The sequence below is a fragment of the Heptranchias perlo genome, chromosome 2, assembly GCF_035084215.1.
Source record: "Heptranchias perlo isolate sHepPer1 chromosome 2, sHepPer1.hap1, whole genome shotgun sequence".
Taxonomy (NCBI): domain Eukaryota; kingdom Metazoa; phylum Chordata; class Chondrichthyes; order Hexanchiformes; family Hexanchidae; genus Heptranchias; species Heptranchias perlo.
The window spans coordinates 120,271,971-120,292,715 of record NC_090326.1 but is presented as its reverse complement, the minus strand read 5'-3'; the positions used below and the strand labels follow the sequence as shown (position 1 = coordinate 120,292,715).

The 20,745-nt window shown below is 40.3% G+C and overlaps 1 protein-coding gene across 1 annotated transcript in view; it reads right to left on the bottom strand.

Moving 5' to 3' along the window:
* Nucleotides 1-2,802: 2,802 nt before the first annotated feature.
* The window catches only part of dus3l (dihydrouridine synthase 3-like (S. cerevisiae)), a 38,500-nt gene continuing 20,557 nt past the window's right edge, over nucleotides 2,803-20,745 (bottom strand). The window contains exons 5-14 of the mRNA XM_068006647.1: nucleotides 17,266-17,307; nucleotides 16,455-16,607; nucleotides 14,218-14,334; nucleotides 11,875-11,940; nucleotides 11,667-11,777; nucleotides 9,575-9,671; nucleotides 5,637-5,715; nucleotides 3,720-3,908; nucleotides 3,481-3,609; nucleotides 2,803-3,116 (exon numbers count right to left, since the gene is read on the bottom strand). Coding sequence (XP_067862748.1) covers nucleotides 3,044-3,116; nucleotides 3,481-3,609; nucleotides 3,720-3,908; nucleotides 5,637-5,715; nucleotides 9,575-9,671; nucleotides 11,667-11,777; nucleotides 11,875-11,940; nucleotides 14,218-14,334; nucleotides 16,455-16,607; nucleotides 17,266-17,307 — 1,056 coding nt within the window. The 3' untranslated portion in view covers nucleotides 2,803-3,043. The remainder of the gene's footprint in view (nucleotides 3,117-3,480; nucleotides 3,610-3,719; nucleotides 3,909-5,636; nucleotides 5,716-9,574; nucleotides 9,672-11,666; nucleotides 11,778-11,874; nucleotides 11,941-14,217; nucleotides 14,335-16,454; nucleotides 16,608-17,265; nucleotides 17,308-20,745) is intronic.

Below are 20,745 nucleotides of genomic sequence, written 5' to 3'. Positions count from 1 at the left end.
CCTACCATTGTGCGTGTGTTTGGTTTATATTAGTTGAGGTAGGGATAATATGATTAGAAGAATGCATCAAACAACTAAAGGAAATGAGAGATCCTGCTTAGTGAGATGAAAATATACATTTAGGTCACTGTTCTTCCTAATTTGTTTGTAGAGGAGTATGTGTCGGGTGTCCTTCACTCTGTGCACATATTATTCCTCGGTGTATGCTTGGCTCTGTGATAGTCATAGTGATCGTGCCTGAATCAGAAGATTGTGGGTTTGAGCCCATAATCTAGGCTGACGCTTCAATGTAGTACTGAGGGATGGCTGCATTGTTAGGTGTTGTCTTTCACATGAGATTTTTGGCAAACTGGTGGGGGAGAGGCTAGAATCCCAGAAAGACCATAGATGCAGATAAATCCATCAAGTTTAAAAGGTAATTGCTGCTGATGCCACAAATTTCTGAGATTCAGTTCCTCATTTGGGAAGTGATAGAGGTTTCTAAAATAATTAAAGGGCTGGATAACATCCCTATTGATAGATTATTCCAGTTTAACAGATTGGGGAGGATCAGTGGACATGACTTTAAACTATGGAAGAGTAGGAATAGACCTGATGTCAGGCGGTTTTCCTTTTCCCATACTGTAGTGAGCCTCTGAAATACACTGCCGGTTGGTATGGTGGGTGCTGACTCTCTATGCCTTAAAGATGAAGCTGACTGGGGCAGAGATCACATTGTATGGAAAGTAAATGGCTTCATAGATAATACTTGGTTCATGTGGTCTCCTGGACTGTTTTCGATCATCCGAGTGGGACGGAGAGGAATTTTTTCCCGTCTTGACCCTGGGTTTTCTGCCTCCCAGGATATTACCTGGCTGTGGGAGGGGGGAGTGGTTAGCTCTAGCTATCATGAGGTGTGGTGCAAGCTTGATGTACCAGCTGGTCTTTTGCTGCCTGTCAATTTCATATGTTTGTGAGAGATGGAGCAAGGTGGAGGGGTTTAGGTGCATAACTGCTTAAATTGCTTGAAAAAGATTATAAAAGGGTATGGGACCAAGCAGGAGAGTGGGATTAAAACTAGTTGACTTGTGAAGAAAAACACAAGTGTAGGTTTGATGGACCAAATAACCTGTTTCTGAAGTATACCATGCAGTTGTCACCCTACCTCAAATTTAATTTGGATAATCATTGAACACAAATCCAAAAGACCTGAGCAATGTATCCGACAGAATAATGGGCATGTGTAACAGACTTTCTTTTTATTAAGCAGCAGTAAATCATGGAAATTAAAGAGAATGGACTCTTCTGGCCACTATGGACAAATGTAAAAGTCATTTCCTTAATTATATACAAAACTTCATAGCATGACAGCAACACTTTTTGTTGATTTTTTCCAACAATTCTTGCTACTAATTATTATGATCCAGCAGAACTGAATTTCAAGCCTGTGTTCAATGCTTAATTTTGGCTCACTTTCTGCTTTGCATATATGCAGTTTGAAACTCATTATATTGGTAATCTTGTGAAAATCTATGTCTCTAATAAAATCCACTTTTATGACCGTTTTCAGGCTCCTGCTATTTAAGCTCTTGAATCTGGTTTCTGTAGACATATGGTATAGTGCAGACCCAGCTTAATACCAGTCAGCAGAAACTGGTGTTTTCCCTAACTGGATTTGAATTAAAATGAATTTTTAAAAATTACATACATACATCCTCCTCTCAGCATCTAAACAATTCTTCTAGTATAAAAACAGTCTATTGTAATTACCAGATGATTGAGGAACCTAAAGCCTACTCAACTTTTCATTGGGTACTACCCTCTTAAACTAGACTTAACGTGTGGCCACAGTTTGATTCATTGCAGAATCTCAAGCTTCTATGACATAATAGTTGTAAAGAACATAAACAAACAAAATTCTGCAGTAAGCATTCTGTTTCAGAACTGATTGTGCAGCTACTTTTGCAGCAGCAGAAATAATTATCCAGAGAAAATCTCAAATGAATGTCAGGGGAAAAAAAACAAGCCATATGTGGTTACCTTCCATCACCTTTCATGAAGTCTTGAGGCATTTGTGAAGAAGCAATATGGACACGAGAAGAACTCTCTTGAGTCACTCCTATTCACAAACCAGGAGATTTCTTCACAAACAAGTTAAGGTGGGTTTCCTACCAATTTTACTGAAGGAAACAAGTAGTGCATTTGGTTTATCAACATTGGTGATACACAGGGAACCCTTTCTGTCTGAACAAGAACTTAATCCTCCAAAGTTTCCAGATGGCAACACTAACACCAACAATCTTCATGAAGACATCATGTCTGCAAATTCATCATTGATAAGCTCAGCTCATGCTGGAAGACATGCAACACAGATGCTCCCTGGCGTAAGAACCTATGGACATTTAGAATGGTTCCATTATGAATTACCAGTACCACTATATCCCTCTTTCTGGGATGTTCTCACAAGCAAAGAAGTTCCTAAGTGCCCTGAACAAAGTTCTCCCGGAAGTGAAAAGAACATTAAAGGAAACAGTAATAACTGCATTTCAGTTCCTCCAATTTTAACAATTTCTACGCCATACAAATGTACCAACACTGCTCATCAAACAAAAACACAGAAGGCAACTCCATCTCCATTCCTCATAAATGACTACAAGTGTGTGAATTTTGAACCACCCCTGACGCCATACTGGAAGCAGGAGATCTTCATTCCACATCCACTCAAAGAAGCAAAATATAAAATTCAATGGATTGTACAGTACCAAAAGATTATAAAATAGCCAAACATATTAACTAAATCATGAATTCTGGAAAACATAAAAATACGGAAACAAAGTAAATCAATATTTATTACAAATTTTCAAGAAAAATGTCAAGAATACATAGATTTTACAACAGGCCAAAAAAGAGTAATAGACCCCAAAACTTCTCAGTAGTTGCCCAACCCCTCCAGGCCATATTTATTTTCAAAGGAGTGTATAAATAATTGCAATATTAATTCAATATAGAAGTTGTTTGGAAAAAAGGTTGAGTTTCTTGCAGCTTCTCCTCTTAAGCATCATTTTTACTTGTAGGAATTTGCTTTATGTTTAGGCAGGAAGGTGAAATTAGGAGGAACTGGTCCGAAAAGCATTTCACTGTAATATCAGAATAGAATACACAAGTCTTAGAATAAGTGAATATCTATGTACACACTAAATTTATGCTTTGAAAACCTATAAATCCAACTGTTTGGCTCTTATTGGACTATTATAAATTTTAAGCAATGAGAAAAGTTACATTGCCACATTATTATATGGCAGGCTACTGTTTAAATTAGTTTTCTCAAGAGAAATTAATTTGAGAGCTAAGCAAAATATCATACTTTACATCTATAGTAAGTGTTTAATATTTAGATCACAACCTAAAATGATTTAGGAAAGGACATTGTGTCAAAAAGACTTAATCAGTTACCCTTTGATTAAATGTGAGACTAAAGTTCTAAAGAGCATATGACCTTACCTTATTTTGATCCAGTCAGACACATTTTGGCTAGCCATTAGAGTTTCCAAATAGTCTCTGCCTAAATAATAAGGAGGCCTTTCATTGATTTTTTGAGGTACATGTTCTAGAAGTCCTATTGGAATATACCTGGAACAAACAAATGTAAATCAAAAAGAAAAAATTGTGGGTATATTAATGCCCATCATGCTCCATTTGAAGGCAATGTTTCAGTGCTAGTTTTGCAGACTTTTTTTTACCTGCATAAGAATGACAGCCACTCTAGGAGGAACCGTCTACTCTTCTCCACCCCCTGTGTGTCAGATCCCCAGTGCTCCAGACCATAGTTCCTAAAATCCTGTAGAATTTCAAATCTTTCTTGAGAGGAAATATCCCAGTGTCGTTGCTCTTTGATCTCAGTAAATATCCACGGTTTAATCAGTGCCCCCCTGCAATTAAACAAAGTCATAAGACAAATGTGAATTTTAAAGCACTTGCTTCTTTTACATTTCTCAAAGCCATTTATACAGAAGGAAAGAAAACCCATGATAAGCAGGTATTTTATCTCCAGCCAACATCCATGTCAGCTATCTACTACAGGCAAATATATTTAGACATTTAGAAAAAGTAAGTTCAGAATCTGTAAGAATTGATATTTAGCCTGAAGAAAAATCAATTGTTTTTATAATCTGTGTTAGATAATGCCAAGCTGTCTCCCCATATGTGGGGAGTGTTGTGAAGTTTTTGACTCATTGGTGGTTCTTGTTTTTCTTTCACAAAATTAAAATTCAGCCCAAAATACTTGATTTGGGGTTGAATTTTGACAAAAGGTTGGAAATATTAGATATCAAAATAGTTAACTTTTGAACAAATTAATAAAAAAATAGATTTTCAGCCAATTGTACTACACTTCAAGAGTCTTTAATAAGATTTTTTAGTGCAAGGAATAGTGAACTGGATACAAATCCAGTTTCACAGTATCTGTGACTGTCTTAGAATTATGTGACACTTTGCTGATTACGGAATGTTTTCTGCTGTGCTCAGAATTGAATCAATAAATTTTAAAAAAAAATCTTCACATGGATTTTTCATACAAAAAGTTCTATTCTTTTAACTAATTAAAAATTCATTACTTCCTGTCTCTGTTCTCACACTCAAAAAAAACTTGTAAGATTTCCACATAGAAATACAAAAACATATGCATTATTCAATTGGAACAGAAATCAATTCCATCAAACAGAGCTCTTAGGGCAATACTGCTCAACAATGGAATCCAACAGGTCAAGAGGGCCATTATAACGAGAACTATACAAACCAGGAACAATAACTACACATCAACTGATTTGTATTCTAATAATGAGTAATAATTTAAAAAGATGAAAAGAGTTGGCATAGCCCTGCCACCACAGGCTTGCGACGCAAGGAGTATAACTGGATCAAAACAAGCACCAGCAGGGACTCCTGCTCTCATGTGCCAGTCAAACCTCTCCAGGTAAGGCTTACGAATGAGCTCGTGTACAGGGGATCAAGCTCACCGATACCTCAAAAGATAGCTGCCATGTGTAATTCCTCCAACCCACATATCCAGAGTATAAAAATAGCCCTCCTGTCAACTATGAGACAAATGGGAGCAATCTCCGCTTATGCCTAGATGCTGGTAGAAAGCCTTGACCACCCAGAAACGCCAGAGTGGAAGAAGGAAGGCACTTTTAATTGGAGGTGACTCCAATTTTCAGAATTGTTTAACAGCCTTAAATCATTTAAACGAGAGTGCCCAACTTTTCCTCACAGCTCTTAATATAGTCCAGCATCCTGGATAACATCCTACTCAATTTATTTGGCTCTAGTTAATGAGCATAACTGATGTCTTTCTGATAGCTTCAGCAACCAATTTCCAATGCCAAAACTAGATGTTGGAAATCTTTCAACTTCTTCCCCAACTTACAAATAAACCAAATCATGTAGCATAGCATAGCATTTTCTGGGTGTTAGGTCTACTGTCAGAAATTTCTGAATCCCAACCACACCAAATGAATAAGCATAGCTTCTGTAACACAGGTATAATTAAACTGGTTTTATGGTGGTGTTTGAGGAGGGGGAAGAGAAGGCGCTCTTGAATTTTAGTTGAAATTCTAATGCAGAAAAAGTTAAATATTGCTTCTGCATAGATTACACACCTTGCAATCATAACTCCAGAAACACCAGTTGTCGCCTTGGCTCTGTTGGCATCTTCAAATGACAGTATATCGCCATTTCCTGTGAAAGATTAAGATTTTGGTTACATGCTGGGCACAACTGATCTATAAACTAGTAAATCAAATTGTATTGGTTTTCACTGGCACAGTATTGTAGTAGCTGCTACAGCACATCGCAAGTCTGTTAGAACCATTACCACTAACTGTAAAAAAACTCAATTTTGTAACCAGTAGTCTACAATTATTGGCATAAAATTATTCTTTTCTCCCCACCATGTAGATGAAGCTCCCATATACGTATGTTCCTGATACTGCTGAATTAATCTTTCGTTCATTCGTTAAACAGGCAGGATAAGAACTTTTCTAAATTTGGGGCAAGGTATCTTGCTGAAAAGATTGTAAGGAGGAAAAAAGTGCACATCTTATAAGGCTGAAAACTTCTAATTTGGGCAGTATACAAATAATACAGCTTTAGCTGCGAAGAGGTGCCCATGGTGATCTGTGCGAGGGTATTTGAGAGACTCACTGAATCTATATCTCTCAAAAGAGGAGTAAAGCATAGTTGTGCGTCGTCAGCCATCCTATTTAAAGTCTTCATTAATGATGTTTGTATGTCATCATAAGGGACAGATTTGGATTGTCTGACTGAGGCATTTCTGAAAATACTGCAACGCTCCTTTTCACAGATGAAATTGTGCTGTTGGCGAACTCACTGGGCGCCCTAGTGCATTCTCCTTATCTTGAACAATCGACTAACCAGTGGAAAATAGTGGTGGATGCCCCCAAGTATATATTACAGCTCAAGAAGGGATCTCCAAGGTACTGATTAGAGGACACAAGGGGTTCTGTTGCAATTGTTGATTCACATCAGTACCTGGGAGTCCTACATTAAGCCTAAACTTAGTCTTTTGGAACCGCACTGAAAAGAGTCTTTCTACAGTAACAGTAGAACAAGTTAAGCTTGTGTCTTATGAGACATGCCCAAATAATTCTCCTTCATGCTTCAGAACTCCAAGGCATGCAACGGAACAGCATCGTCAAGCCCATGTGAGAGATTCATGACCTAGCTGTGAGGTGGATTTGTGGCAAAAAAGGGACAGCAATTGCAGGGAAGGAGTGTTCTTACACCAACCTGTCATTAAGTACCCTGGAGAGGGAGTCAGCCTCAATGAGCAAGTCTCTTTGCCAAAATATCTCATTAGGATATGAATTAAACAGTTGGTGATAAGCAGGTCTGGTAGCAGCAATAGACTTGGACATCGAGAACAAAGGTGAGAACAACACAAGCTGCCCTATGTAGGTCCTGCCACCATTTTGAAGACAGGTGTCCACAGTACAGCTAATGAGGAAACTCTTAAGACTTAGCATGACAGTTGCTTGAACCCCTCCAATCAGGTTTCTGCCCCAGCCACAGCACTGAAATGGCCCTTATCAAAGTCACAAATGACATCCCATGTGACTGTGACTGTGGTAAACTATCGCTCCACATCCTTCTCGACCTGTCTGCAGCCTTTGACACTGTTGATCACACCATCCTCCTCCAAAGCCTCTCCTCCGTCGTCCAGCTGGGCGGGAATGCCCTCGCTTGGTTCCATTCCTATCTATCCAGTCTTAGCCAGAGAATCACCTGCAGTGGCTTCTCGTCCCGATCCTGCACCGTTACAAAGAATCATGGAAAATAGGAGCAAGAGTAGGCCATTCAGCCCTTCGTGCCTGCTCCGCCATTCAAAATGATCATAGCTGATCGTCTAACTCAGCACCCTGTTCCTGCTTTTTCCCCATATCCCTTAATCCCTTTAGCATTAAGAAATATATCTATCTCCTTCTTGAATACATCTAATGACTTGGCCTCCACTGCCTTCTGTGGTAGAGAATTCCACAGGTTCACCACCCTCTGAGTGAAGAAATTTCTCCTCATCTCGGTTCTAAATGGCATACCCCGTATCCTGAGATTGTGACTCCTGGTTATGGATTCCCCATCCATTGGGAACATCCTCCCTGCATCGAGTCTGTCTAGTCCTGTTAGAATTTTATATGTTTCGATGAGATCACTTCTCTCATTCCTAAAGGCACAGCAGCCACTGGTGGAGTGATGAAAACTGGGGATGCACAGGAGGCCAGAATTGGAGGAGTCCCCCAAGTATCCTTGGCCCCCTATTTCTCATCTACATACTGCCCCTTGGTGACATCATTCGAAAACACGCCAGGTTCCACATGTATGCTGATGACACCCAGCTCTACCTCACCACCGCCTCTCTCGACCCTTCCACTGCCTCTTATTTGTCACGTTGCTTGTCTGACATCCAGTATTGGATGAGCAGAAATTTCCTCCAATTAAATGTTGGGAAGACTGAAGCCATTGTCTTTGGTCCCCGCCTCAAACTCCGGTCCCTAGCCACTGACTCCAACCCCTCCCTGGCCACTGTCGGAGGCTGAACCAGACCATTTGCAACCTTGGCCTCCTTTTTGACCCTGAGCTGAGCTTCCGACCCAGTATCCTCTCCATCTCCAAGACCACCTACTTCCACCTCCGTAACATTGCCTGTCTCCGTCCCTGCCTCAGCTCATCTGCTGCTGAAACCCTCATCTATGCTTTTGTTACCTCTAGACCCGACAATTCCAATGCTCTCCTGACTGGCCTCCCACCTTGCACCCTTCGTAAATTTGAGCTCATCCAAAACTCTGCTGTCCGTATCCTAACTCGCACCAAGTCCCCTGTGCTCGCTGACCTACATTGGGTCCCAGTCCGGGAATGACTCGATTTTAAAATTCTCATCCTGGTTTTCAAATCCCTCCATGACCTAGCCCATCCCTATCTTTGTAACCTCCTCCAGCCCTACAACCCTCAGAGATCTCTGCATTCCTACAATTCTGGCCTCCTGCGCATCCCCAATTTTCATCACTTCACCAGTGGCTGCTGTGCCTTTAGCTTCCTAGACTCGAAGCTCTGGAATTCCCTCCCTAATCTCTCTCTCCTCCTTTAAGACACTCCTTAAAACCTACCTCTTTGACCAAGCTTTTGGACACCTGTCTTAATATCTCTTTATGTGGCTCGGTGTCAAATTTTGTTTGATAACTCTCCTGTGAAGCCCCTTGGGATGTTTTACTACATCAAAGGCATTATGTAAATGCAAGTCGTTGTTGTTGTTACCTGGAGGCTTGGTATCAGATCACACACTGATATCCGGGGCTTGATGCCTACCATGATTGTAGTTCCCAACATGGGGAGTTCCTCATCTCAGTCATTTACTAAAGCCACTTAAGTTCCCTTCACAAGTGGGGAGGAAGAGTCTCTCTGGTCACCACATTACAGGAAGGATGTGATTGCACTAGAGAGGGTACAGAGGAGATTTACGAGCATGTTGCCAGGGCTGGAGAATTTTAGATATGAGGAAAGATTGGATAGACTGGGGTTGTTTTCTTTGGAACAGAGGAAGCTGAGGGGTGATTTAATTGAGGTGTACAAAATTATGAGGGGCCTAGATAGAGTGGATAGGAAGGACCTAGTTCCCTTAGCAGAGAGATCAATTACCAGGGGGCATAAATTTAAAGTGATTGGTAGAAGGATTAGAGTGGAGCTGAAGAAAAATGTTTTCATCCAGAGGGTGGTGAGGGTCTGGAACTCACTGCCTGAAAGGGTGGTAGAGGCAGAAACCCTCATCACATTTAAAAAGTATCTGGATGTGCACCTAAGAAGTGCCGTAACCTACAAGGGTACGGACCAAGTGCTGGAAAGTGGGATTAGGTTGGGAGGCTCATTTTCGGCCGGCGCGGACACGATGGGCCGAATGGCTTCCTTCTGTGCTGTAAATTTTCTATGATTCTATGGACTGCTCTTGCCTCTATCAGTTTAAAGAGCTACTGCAGTCTGGCAGCAAGTACCATAAAACCTGACCAAAAAAAAAACGAACAATACTTACCAAAGAGTGGCATTGGATTAGCCAACTGAGCACAGTAATCAATGTACTCCCAGTCTGACAACTTAGTGTAACGCTGCTCTCTGGATCTACCATGGAGCTAAGAAAAATGAACAGGAAATATAACAACAGGGAATTCCACAAAAACATTTCTGAAAAACAACAGTAAGCAACCACTTTAGTTAAATTATGCAAAAAAATTTAAGACACAAGTAGTTCTAAAATTAGTTTTATTGTAATAAGGAGGGTAACAATTGTAAGTCATCCTACAAATAAAAGTTCACTTTTCTTCTCTTCACTAGTCCTATGCCACCTCCAGTTGTAGGGGATAGTTCCTCCATTTGAAAATGAGTGTTCACACGGGGCTAATAAAGGCCTTCAACTTATTTTCAGTTTGCACTGAGACATACTTTACCTAATCATTAAGATGTACAATTAAGTTAAAACTACTAATTTAATCTTATTTTAAGCTCTGATTATATAGCTTCTCTGAAATGAGAAAATCATAAAACTATTTGTACTTTTTCTGGTTGTACCATTTAAACTGTCAATCTGCAGAACACACCGCTTACGTAATGAACATAATCTAAATGGTTTCCTACAGTATAGACCTAGAAGAATTTGGTCCAGGGTAGTAAGACATCACAGTAGCTTACTAGAATTTAGGTTTTACTTTTTTCCCCCATTCATATGTTGTCATATATTGGAACAGTTTGTTATTTGATGCTGTGGGTATAACTTTTACAAAATCTATTGGAATAAATGGAAATATTTACATTGGCTGTATTTCATGGTACCAAGCACTTAAATATGTTTTTTTAATCCTGTCCAGCTCCGGAGTTTCTGGTCATACAAAATACAGTGTTAACAAATATAATCTTCAGTTGTGTTTATCTTTCTCACTGGCACTTTAATCAAGAGCCTTTCTCCTGCCAATTAGTTGTTGAGTAAGTTGCCCTCAAGCAAAATATTGGTTAGGATTGTGATCTTCAATGGAAAATTAGTCTCACAGTCACTTTATTCCCTGCTTGGCTCCCTGGAACTTATAAAATTAGGGTCCGAATTAAAGCGCCAGTGAGCAGAGCACATGTTGACTGCAAGACCAGTTGGTAACTTACTCCATGCTCAGATGGCTAGGAAATGGAAAACATCAGTACTTTAAACAGATTCCTGGTTAAAAGTAAAATGCTAACGATTGGGAAGAACACAGCTGGAGATTTTAACATTTAACGCAGCGTAAAACACTTATTAATTTTGCTATGAAAAAATTTACAGGATGTGTGTCATTTGGAATATTGCAAAAATATTTTTAATGCAAAATTAACCAATTTTACAAATTTAGGCCACTCCAAACCCACAAACGGAAAAAAATTCCAAATAAAAACTCATGTCATTGGTCCTCACAATACAGCTTAGGGGGCTATTTGCAGCTCTCCCTCTCTTCAGCTGAGGCTCTCAGCAGATTTGCTACTCCATGTGCCTCTCGGCTGCATTCATAGTTTGCCTGGCTGCGAGATGTTGACCGAGCTGGGATTTAGTGGTGTTTCCTATAGATTTCTTGCTCTCCAGTGAAAAATGGCAAAAGAAGGCTACTAGGAAGCAGGGTTATCCTAGCTTCCATACAGCAAGTAGAAGGACCCTATTAAAATAAATTATTGATCCAACAGTTTCTTTTTCCTGTGGGGAAATGCGAGGCAACGACCCATATTGGAATGATTGAAATCCAGAGCTCTCTGTGTGGAGAACTGCACCACTGTGTCCCATCACTCATGGTGCAGCATTCTTAAGAATGGACCTCAAACAAAACATTTGGTTGGGGCTGTGACCCGCAACAGCAAATTAGTAACACTGCTCTTTGCTGTCCGCAAATCAGAAATTATCTAATTATACTTCAAGCATTTGTTAATCAGATTTTTAACAAAATAATTGATCTCTCAGCCTCAAACGACAATTTAATCAGTAACGGAGTGTGAAATTGAGATGTTATTTGTGTACTTGATCTTCAATTTTTAAAATCCCTAGTCTTGCCGCTAACTAGTAAACATATCAGATACAAAATAACTAGCAAAAGAACAAAATGCTTGATAACACTTACTGTAACCAGGGAAAGCCCACAATCCCTAAGGTTAGGTATTATTTTGTGGGCAATGTTGACCTTTTCATGTACACCAGTCCTTATTTTTGCAGTCAATGAAACATCCAATACCTACAGCAAGTTATGGAACAAACAGCTTCAGTTTCATATAACAAAGTAACAAACAGATTTCGTATTAGTGAATTGTAGGTCTATCGAGGCTACTTACAGAGTTCATTCCTTTTACAATCTGTTCCAACTTGTTCAAACGATTCATTAGACCACAACCGCCTCCCTGTGAAGAGTAGCAGGATTTGGAGAATATTTTACCAGTAATTACATACACTCAAGGTCACAAGCAAAGTCTGGCTATGCTTTCTAAAGCATGGTACATGTTTAGTATTGTAATGGACAGGTTAGATTGCACAACCATGCAGAAACTGGAAAAGCTAATCTAAAACTCAACTCTATTTACACAGATGATCACAGAAAAAAAAAATCTACATATCTTTTGAACAGCATTACGTTTCTTAACAAAAAATAGTTGCAGAACAATTTCACAAACTATAGGAGATAAATTTACATCTTCACCACACGGAATGAAAATTGGATGGGTTCTATAATGGGCAGGCATTTTGCTTCAGCAGATTATTGCCCATCTCCCTTGGGTATAGGGAGTACAATTTCAAAGTTAGCGGATGATACAAAACTTGGCAACGTAGTAAATTGTGAGGATAGTAGCTGACTTCAGGAGAACATAGACAGGCTGAAAAAATGGGCAGACACATAGCAGATACAATTTAATGCGGATAAGTGCGAAATGACGCACTTTGGGAGGAACAACATGGACAGGCAGTGTAATGTAAATGGTACTATTTTGAGGAGGTGCAAGAGCAGAGGGACCTGGGGGTGCATAGTCACAAATCTTTGAAGATATCAGGGCAAGCTGCTAAGGCGGTTAAGAAAGCATATGGGATACTTGGCTTTGTAAATAGGGGCATTGAATACAAAAGCAAGGAAGTCATGCTAATCCTTTACAAATCCCTGGTTAGGCCTCAGCTGGAGTAGTGTGTACAATTCTGGGCACCACACTTTAGGCAATGCTTTGGAGAGGGTACAGAGGAGGTTTACCAGGATGATACCAGGGCTGAGGGACTTGTTATACGAGGAGAGATTGGAGAAGCTGGGATTGTTCTCCTTAGAGCAGAGAAGGTTATGGGGCGATCAAATAGAGGTGTTCAAAATAATGAGGGGTTTTGATGGAGCAAATAGGGATAAATTGTTTCCTCTGACAAGTGGGTCAGTAACCAGAGGTCATAAATTTAAAATAATTGGCAAAAGAACTAGAGCGGAAATGAGGAGAAATTTTTTCACACAGAGGGTCGTTAAGATCTGGAAAGCACTACCTGAAAGGGTGGTGGAAGCAGATTCCATAGGAACATTCAAAAGGCAATTGAACATGTACTTGAAGAGGACTAATTTGCAGGGTTATGGGACTAAACTGAACAGCTCTTTCGAAGAGCTGGGACAGGCACGACAGACCAAATGGCCTCCTTCAGTGCTATAAGATTCTATTCCATGATATTTACATTTTTTGTAAAAACACAACAAAAGGAACAAACTTACATTTACAGGGACACCAAGGGACTTACATCAGGTGTCCTTTTTTTGCAGGAGTCCTTATTTTCAAAATGGTAAAATATCCCGAGATTGGCTGTATCTCCTGCAGCATTCCTTCTTTTTTTGCCCTCACCTGGGATCGTGCCTAATTCTGGAGCCCTACCAGCAGGATGTGATTTCAGTTCATTTTCTGTTTGTTGGGTTTCCTAATTCATTGACATCCCAGGATCCTTTTCCATTGAGGGAGGAATGTCGTGATCCTAGGATCTGCTATGTTAGCAGCCTGCACAGGGTGAGGTGGCTGCTGTAGCCAAATTGGGGGAATGATTGACCCGCAGACCCCTGTCCACGACCCCCTCCCTCCATATGCTACAGCTGCTAATCTTTGAAGTGCAAGAGGGTAGGTTGGGAGCTGTTAGCAGCTCATCAGTACCTGATGTAATGGTGGAATGAGATACGGTGCAGTTCCTGGCTTTTGTCGAATGGGGAATTCTTTACCCAGCATCCATAGTAGCAGAGAAACCACTCTACTCCTGGGAAAGAGCCATGCAAGCATTCAAACCCAGAGATAGAGTGGTTTCTCTGCCGCTATGGATGCTGGGTAAAGAGCTACCCATTCTACAAAAGCCATTTCCTTTGCCTGCTGCTGCCTCGCGCTGACCTGCATGTCCCATGTTTTAAGTTGTAAACGGACTTGGTGCATTGAAGGCTGTCCGTAGTTTGTAATTTCAGTGTCCATAGTTTCAAAGTGCAGCTTGTATCTGTTACAATGTAACTTATTTGGGACCGTCAATAAGTGTCCGTTTTTTGGGAGTGTCCATTTGTACAGGTTTCACCGAATATAACATTCCTCATGTCAAAACATCTCAACTTTACACAGGGGATGGAGAAAAAGTCATAAAGCACTAAATAAATGCTATTGTTTATTTAATTTTTTTTAGAAACTACTTACCTTGTGATATACGAGATCTATTGGGCAGCCCACATTAATGTCAACAAAGTCTACGTCTATGTTCTGGTTCAGAAGCTCAGCACATTTTGTCATGGTGTCAGGAAAAGCTCCCTCTAGCTGTGGCAAATAAGTAATTCATATTAAGAACATAAGAACTAAGAGGAGTAGGCCATATGGCCCCTCGAGCCTGCTCCGCCATTCAATAAGATCATGGCTTAGTATGGTTATAGTATAGTATGGAATTCGCTGCCCGAATTGGTGGTAGAGGCAAGGACCCTCAACTCTTTTAAAAACTACCTGGACCTGCACCTAAAGTGCTGTAAGCTGCAGGGCTACAGACCGGGTGCTGGAAGGTGGGATTAGAATGGGCACCTGGTTGTTCTTTGAGCCGGCGTGGACATGATGGGCCGAATGGCCCCCTTCTGTGCTGTATCTTTTCTATGGTTCTATGGCTGATCTTTGACCTCAACTCCATTTTCCCGCCTTATCCTCATATCCCTTGATCCCCTTAGTGTCCAAAAATCAATCGATCTCAGCCTTGAACATACTCAACGACTGAGCATCCACAGCCCTCTGAGGTAGAGAATGCCAAAGATTCACAACCCTCCAAGTGAAGAAATTTTTTCTCATCTGTGTCCTAAATGGCCGACCCCTTACCTTGAGACCATGACCCCTTGTTCTAGACTCTCCAGCCAGGGAAAACAGCCTCTCAGCATCTACCCTGTCAAGCCCTCTAAGAACTTTATATGTTTCAATGAGCGCACCTCTCATTCTTCTAAACTCCACAGAATATAGACCCAGGAATCAATCTATCGAACCTTCATTGCACTCCCACTAAGGCAAGTATATCCTTCCTCAGGTAAGGAGACCAAAACTATACACAGTACTCCAGGTGTGATCTCACCAGAACCCTATTTAGTTACAGTAAGACCTCCTAACTCTTATACTCCAACACCCTTGCAATAAAGGCTGACATACCATTTGCTTCCTAATTGCTTGCTGTACCTGCATGAGTTTGTGATTTGTGTACAAGGACATCGAAATCCTTCTGAATGCCAACATTTTTTAGTCTCTCATCTTTTAAAAAATATTCTTCTTTTCTATTCTTCCTACCAAAGTGGATAATTTCACATTTCTCCACATTATACTCCATCTGCCACCTTCTCACCCACTCACTTAACCTGTCTATATCCCTTTGCAGCTTCTTTGCGTTCTCCTCACAGCTTACTTTCCCACCTAGCTTTGTATCGTCAGCAAACTTGGATGTATTACACTCGGTACTCGGTCCCGTCATCTAAGTGATTGGTATATAGTAAACAGCTGAGGCCCAAGCACTGATCCTTGCGACACCCCACTAGTTACAACCTCCCAACCCAAAAATGACCCGTTTATTCCTACTCTGTTTTCTGTCCGTTAACCAATCCTCAATCCTTGCTAATATATTACCCCCAATCCCATGAGCCCTAATCTTGTGTAACAACTCTTGTGTGGCACTTTATCGAATGCCTTTTAAAAATCCAAATATACTACATCCACTGGTTCCCCTTTATCTACCCTGCTAGTAACACCCTCAAAAAACTCTGGTAGATTTGCCAAACACAATTTCCCTTTCATAAAACAATGTTGACTCTGCCTAATCATATTAACTGCAAGTATAGAAACTTATTCCACACTACTTATTGCATTGGAAATTCATTGCTAGATAGAAAGTATACTTCAATTGCCCTTTACGAAAAATTATTTATTTGCATCGTACTATAGACAAAAGACTTTTTTAAAAAAAGCAATTCAGTTGAGATGTCTATTCTTGGAGGCAATGATTTTTAAAAATAATATTAAGATCTGGGAACCCGGTCAAGGCACCTCCCCTGCTAAATGCCCAGAGACTGAATTGCTTATTCTCCATTTGACACTTCCCAATAGAAGGACCAGGATAAACATCACATACAGGTGCAAACTTGTTTCACACCATTCTATACCACTAATAAAACATTCATTTTTATATGGCATCCATCCGTCTCCAAAGACGATGGTGTAAGCGCCAAATCAGTTCAGTTACTTTGCCGTGGTACAACATTGTGAGTGACTAAAGAGTCCAATACTCAAGCGACAGTCCTTGCCACAGATGGTGCAGGCGTGAATCACAGGGCCAGATGATGAAGCCCACAGTTTTAACTCTTGACAATATACCATTATTTAAGATGCTTTAAAAATAAGAAACTTCTGAGATCACAGACCTGCACTCCAAAGAAGTCTTCTGTGTAATGGCGTTTCAACAGTGCCCATTCTGAAGACTGGCCCTGTAAAAGGTTTGTACACATTGCCATCTCCCCACAAGTGATGTCAGCTCCAAACCTTTTACATATTCGACGGAAAGGGAGATTTCCACACTGTAATGCAAAGGGGGATGATATTTAAAGAGCCAATAACTTACATTCTACTGCTGAACATAATTCAAGATTAGATAAACCGACTATAGACCAGTTTATAATTCAAAATATTCTTTCATTAATTGCTCCTTAGAACCCTTTAGCTAGGAAAGCAGGACAGTCTGACCTATGCACCCCATGACAATTCTCAATACCACTCTTTGGTCAGCTGACAGGAGGTATACTCATTTGGAGTGTGGTTGGTCCTGCTAATTTAAGCTTTTACTGGGCTAGTTACCTGCCATTGAATGACTCACATCCTAAATTTTCTTCTCCGTGTTGTAGATCCTTAATTTCTGTCATCAAAAGGGCAGGACGACAACCCAATTCTAGATTCTCAACTAATGAACACTTAGACTGATTGCGTAGAAATCGAGCCTGCATCCTCCCATTGCATGGTTCTACGAATACCAACACTCAGCACCACCCAATTTTGCCAGTTTATACTCTCCATCCATCCTTGTGTAGTTCTATATCAGGGTGGGTGAGATCTGGCAAGCATTATCATGTTTTAGTATGAAAGCCCAGCTGATGCTAGAAATTCAACTTGTGATTCTGGCTAGAATTTCAGTTCTTTTGATTTAGCTGGCATCGATAGCAATTACAGCATCCTACTTACTGTTGTTAATGGGGCCAGATAAAGCTTATCTCTGAAGTTTAGCTGAAAAATAAAGAAAATAAATGATTATTGCAGAAACACTTACAAAGATTAAATATTAACAAAGAAGGTAAGGTATCGCATATATTACAGCTACGTGCAACTTAAACCAGCAACTGCAAAATTGTCATGTTACTTTTATGGAAATGGACTTATTTTCAATGATTATTCTAGCATTACAATGAAGGCATGAGAAGATTTATTAAAGCCCTCCTGCTTCCCGCACACACACCAAATAAGAAGAGTTTTTATTTTTACAATTTGATTTTGTGTTGAAGTTAAAACTTTCCAGGTGTGATATTTTATTACATCAGTGTACTATGTGTAAACATGGTGTTTTCCTATATATGCACAGATGCGAACAAAGCAAGAAAGAAAAAAACAAACAATGAAACTGGTCCATAATTTCATTTTAGTCTTTGTATATATAAGAATTTTTATCTTATATTTATACTTCATTTAGAATGATACCCGGACTTCAAGGGTTAAGTTACGAGGAGAGATTACACAAATTGGGGTTGTATTCTCTGGAGTTTAGAAGATTAAGGGGTGATCTGATTGAAGTTTATAAGATATTAAGGGGAACAGATAGGGTGGATAGAGAGAAACTATTTCCGCTGGTTGGGGATTTTAGGAGTAGGGGGCACAGTCTAAAAATTAGAGCCAGACCTTTCAGGAGCGAGATTAGAAAACATTTCGACACACAAAGGGTGGTAGAAGTTTGGAACTCTCTTCCACAAACGGCAATTGATACGAGCTCAATTGCTAAATTTAAATCTGAGATAGGGATAGCTTTTTGGCAACCAAAGGTATTAAGCAATATGGGCCAAAGGCATGTATATGGAGTTAGATCACAGATCAGCCATGATCTTATCAAATGGCGGAGCAGGCACGAGGGGCTGAATGGCCTACTCCTGTTCCTATGTTCCTATGTTTCCTATGTTTCATTTAAACTAGAGTGGCAGGGGGATGGGAACCTGAGTGGGGAGTCAGAAGGGAGTAAAGTTCAAAGCAGCAAGAGAGGGGAAGACCCAGGGGAAATTTACAATACAAATAGTACAAATAGTTGTTCAAGAACAAGTGAAATGGAAAAGCGTAGAGCAGCCGAAAGAAAGTGTACTTTAGGCACTACAGATGAAGTGAAAACTAGAAGGCGCAAGGCGATTAACCCAGCATCAAAGCTGAAGGTCAGGCTAGGGTGTGTGGCCCAATTAAGAGTTCTATATACAAATGCACGGAGTATAAGGAATAAATTAAATGAACTACAGGTTCAAATTCAAATTGGAGGGTATGACATGATAGCTATTACTGAGACATGACTGCAGGATGGTCAGGATTGGGAACTAGATATACCGGGTTATAAGGTCTACAGGAGAGATAGGGAAAATAGAAGAGGGGGAGGAGCAGCCTTAGTGATTAGAGATTAAATCACTTCAATGATAAAGGAGGATATAACGAGAGGTAAGCAGCCAACAGAGACCTTATGGGTTGAATTGAGAAATCGGAAAGGATCTTAAGACTACAGTGGGAGTTGTGTACAAGACCCCTGGCAGCAGCTCTGAAGTGCTAGATTGTATAAATGCAGAGATTAGACAAGCGTGTAACAAAGGCATAGTGGTCTTAATGGGGGACTTTAACCTTCACATAGATTGGGAAAAGCAGACAAGCAACTGGCAGAAAGATAGTGAGTTTCTTGAGTGTGTCCGAGATAGTTTTCTACAGCAGTATGTCCTAGAGGCAACAAGGGGGCAAGCCATACTAGATTCAGTAATGAGTAATGAACCAGATTTAGTTAACAGCTTAACTGTGCGCGAACATCTATCCAATAGCGATCATAACATGATCGAGTTCAATGTAGTGTTTGAAAGGGAAAAAAGTGAATCAGCTGCTAAGATTCTAGACTTGGGTAAGGCCGATTTCAATGGGATGACACAGTAAACGGGGCAAATCTGTTAATGGGTAAAACGACTGATGATCAGTGGGAAATGTTTAAAGAAACATTTAACGTGATACAGAATCGGTTCAACCAGAGGGGCAAGAACTCAACTTGCCAAGAAAAACAGCCATGGACAGTATAAGACATAAGGAAAGGGCATACAAAAAGGCAAAAAATGGCACAGATCCTGGCGAATGGGAAAGATACAAAGATCCACAAAGGGTCACAAAACAGATAGTAAGAGCTACAAAAAGAGAGTATGAAAAAAACTAGCAAGGGATATCAAAACCAATACAAAGAACTTTTATAGTTATATTAGGAAAAAGAGGGTGGTCAGGAGCAGTGTTGGCCCCTTAAAAACTGAAAGTGGAGATACTGTCATTGACAATGGGGAAATGGCGGACATGTTGAACAATTACTTTGTGTCAGTATTTACAATAGAAAAAGAGGATAGCAAGCCAGAAATCCCAAGAAAACTAATATTGAATCGGGGACAGGGACTCGATAAAATTAACATAAGTAAAGCAACAGTAATGAAGAAAATAATAGCACTAAAGAGTGACAAATCCCCAGGACCAGGTAGTTTCCATCCCAGGGTTTTAAAGGAAGTAGGTGAGCACATTGCAGACGCCCTAACTATAATCTTTCAAAGTTCTCTAGAATCAGGAACTGTCCCTCTAGATTGGAAAGTTGCACATGTCACTCCGCTTTTTAAGAAAGGAGAGGGAAACCAGGGAATTATAGACCAGTTAGCCTAACATCTGTTGTGGGGAAAATGCTGGAGTCTATAATTAAGGATAGGGTGACTGAACACCTCGAGAATTTTCAGTTAATCAGAGACAGCCAGCATGGATTTGTGAAAGGTAGGTCGTGCCTGACAAACCTGATTGAATTTTTTGAAGAGGTGACTAAAGTAGTGGACAGGGGAATGTCAATGGATGTTATTTATATGGACTTCCAGAAGGCATGTGATAAGGTCCCACATAAGAGACTGTTAGCTAAGATAGAAGCCCATGGAATCGAGGGAAAAGTACGGACTTGGTTAGGAAGTTGGCTGAGCGAAAGGCGACAGAGAGTAGGGATAATGGGTAGGTACTCACATTGGCAGGATGTGACTAGTGGAGTCCCGCAGGGATCTGTCTTGGGGCCTCAATTATTCACAATATTTATTAACGACTTAGATGAAGGCATAGAAAGTCTCATATCTAAGTTTGCCAATGACACAAAGATTGTAAGCAGTGTAGATGAAAACATAAAATTACAAAGCGATATTGATAGATTAGGTGAATGGGCAAAACTGTGGCAAATGGAATTCAATGTAGGCAAACATGAGGTCATCCACTTTGGACCAAAAAAGGATAGAACAGGGTACTTTCTAAATGGTAAAAAGTTAAAAACAGTGGATGTCCAAAGGGACTTAGGGGTTCAGGTACATAGATCATTGAAGTGTCATGAACAGGTGCAGAAAATAATCAAGAAGGCTAATGGAATGCTGGCCTGTATAT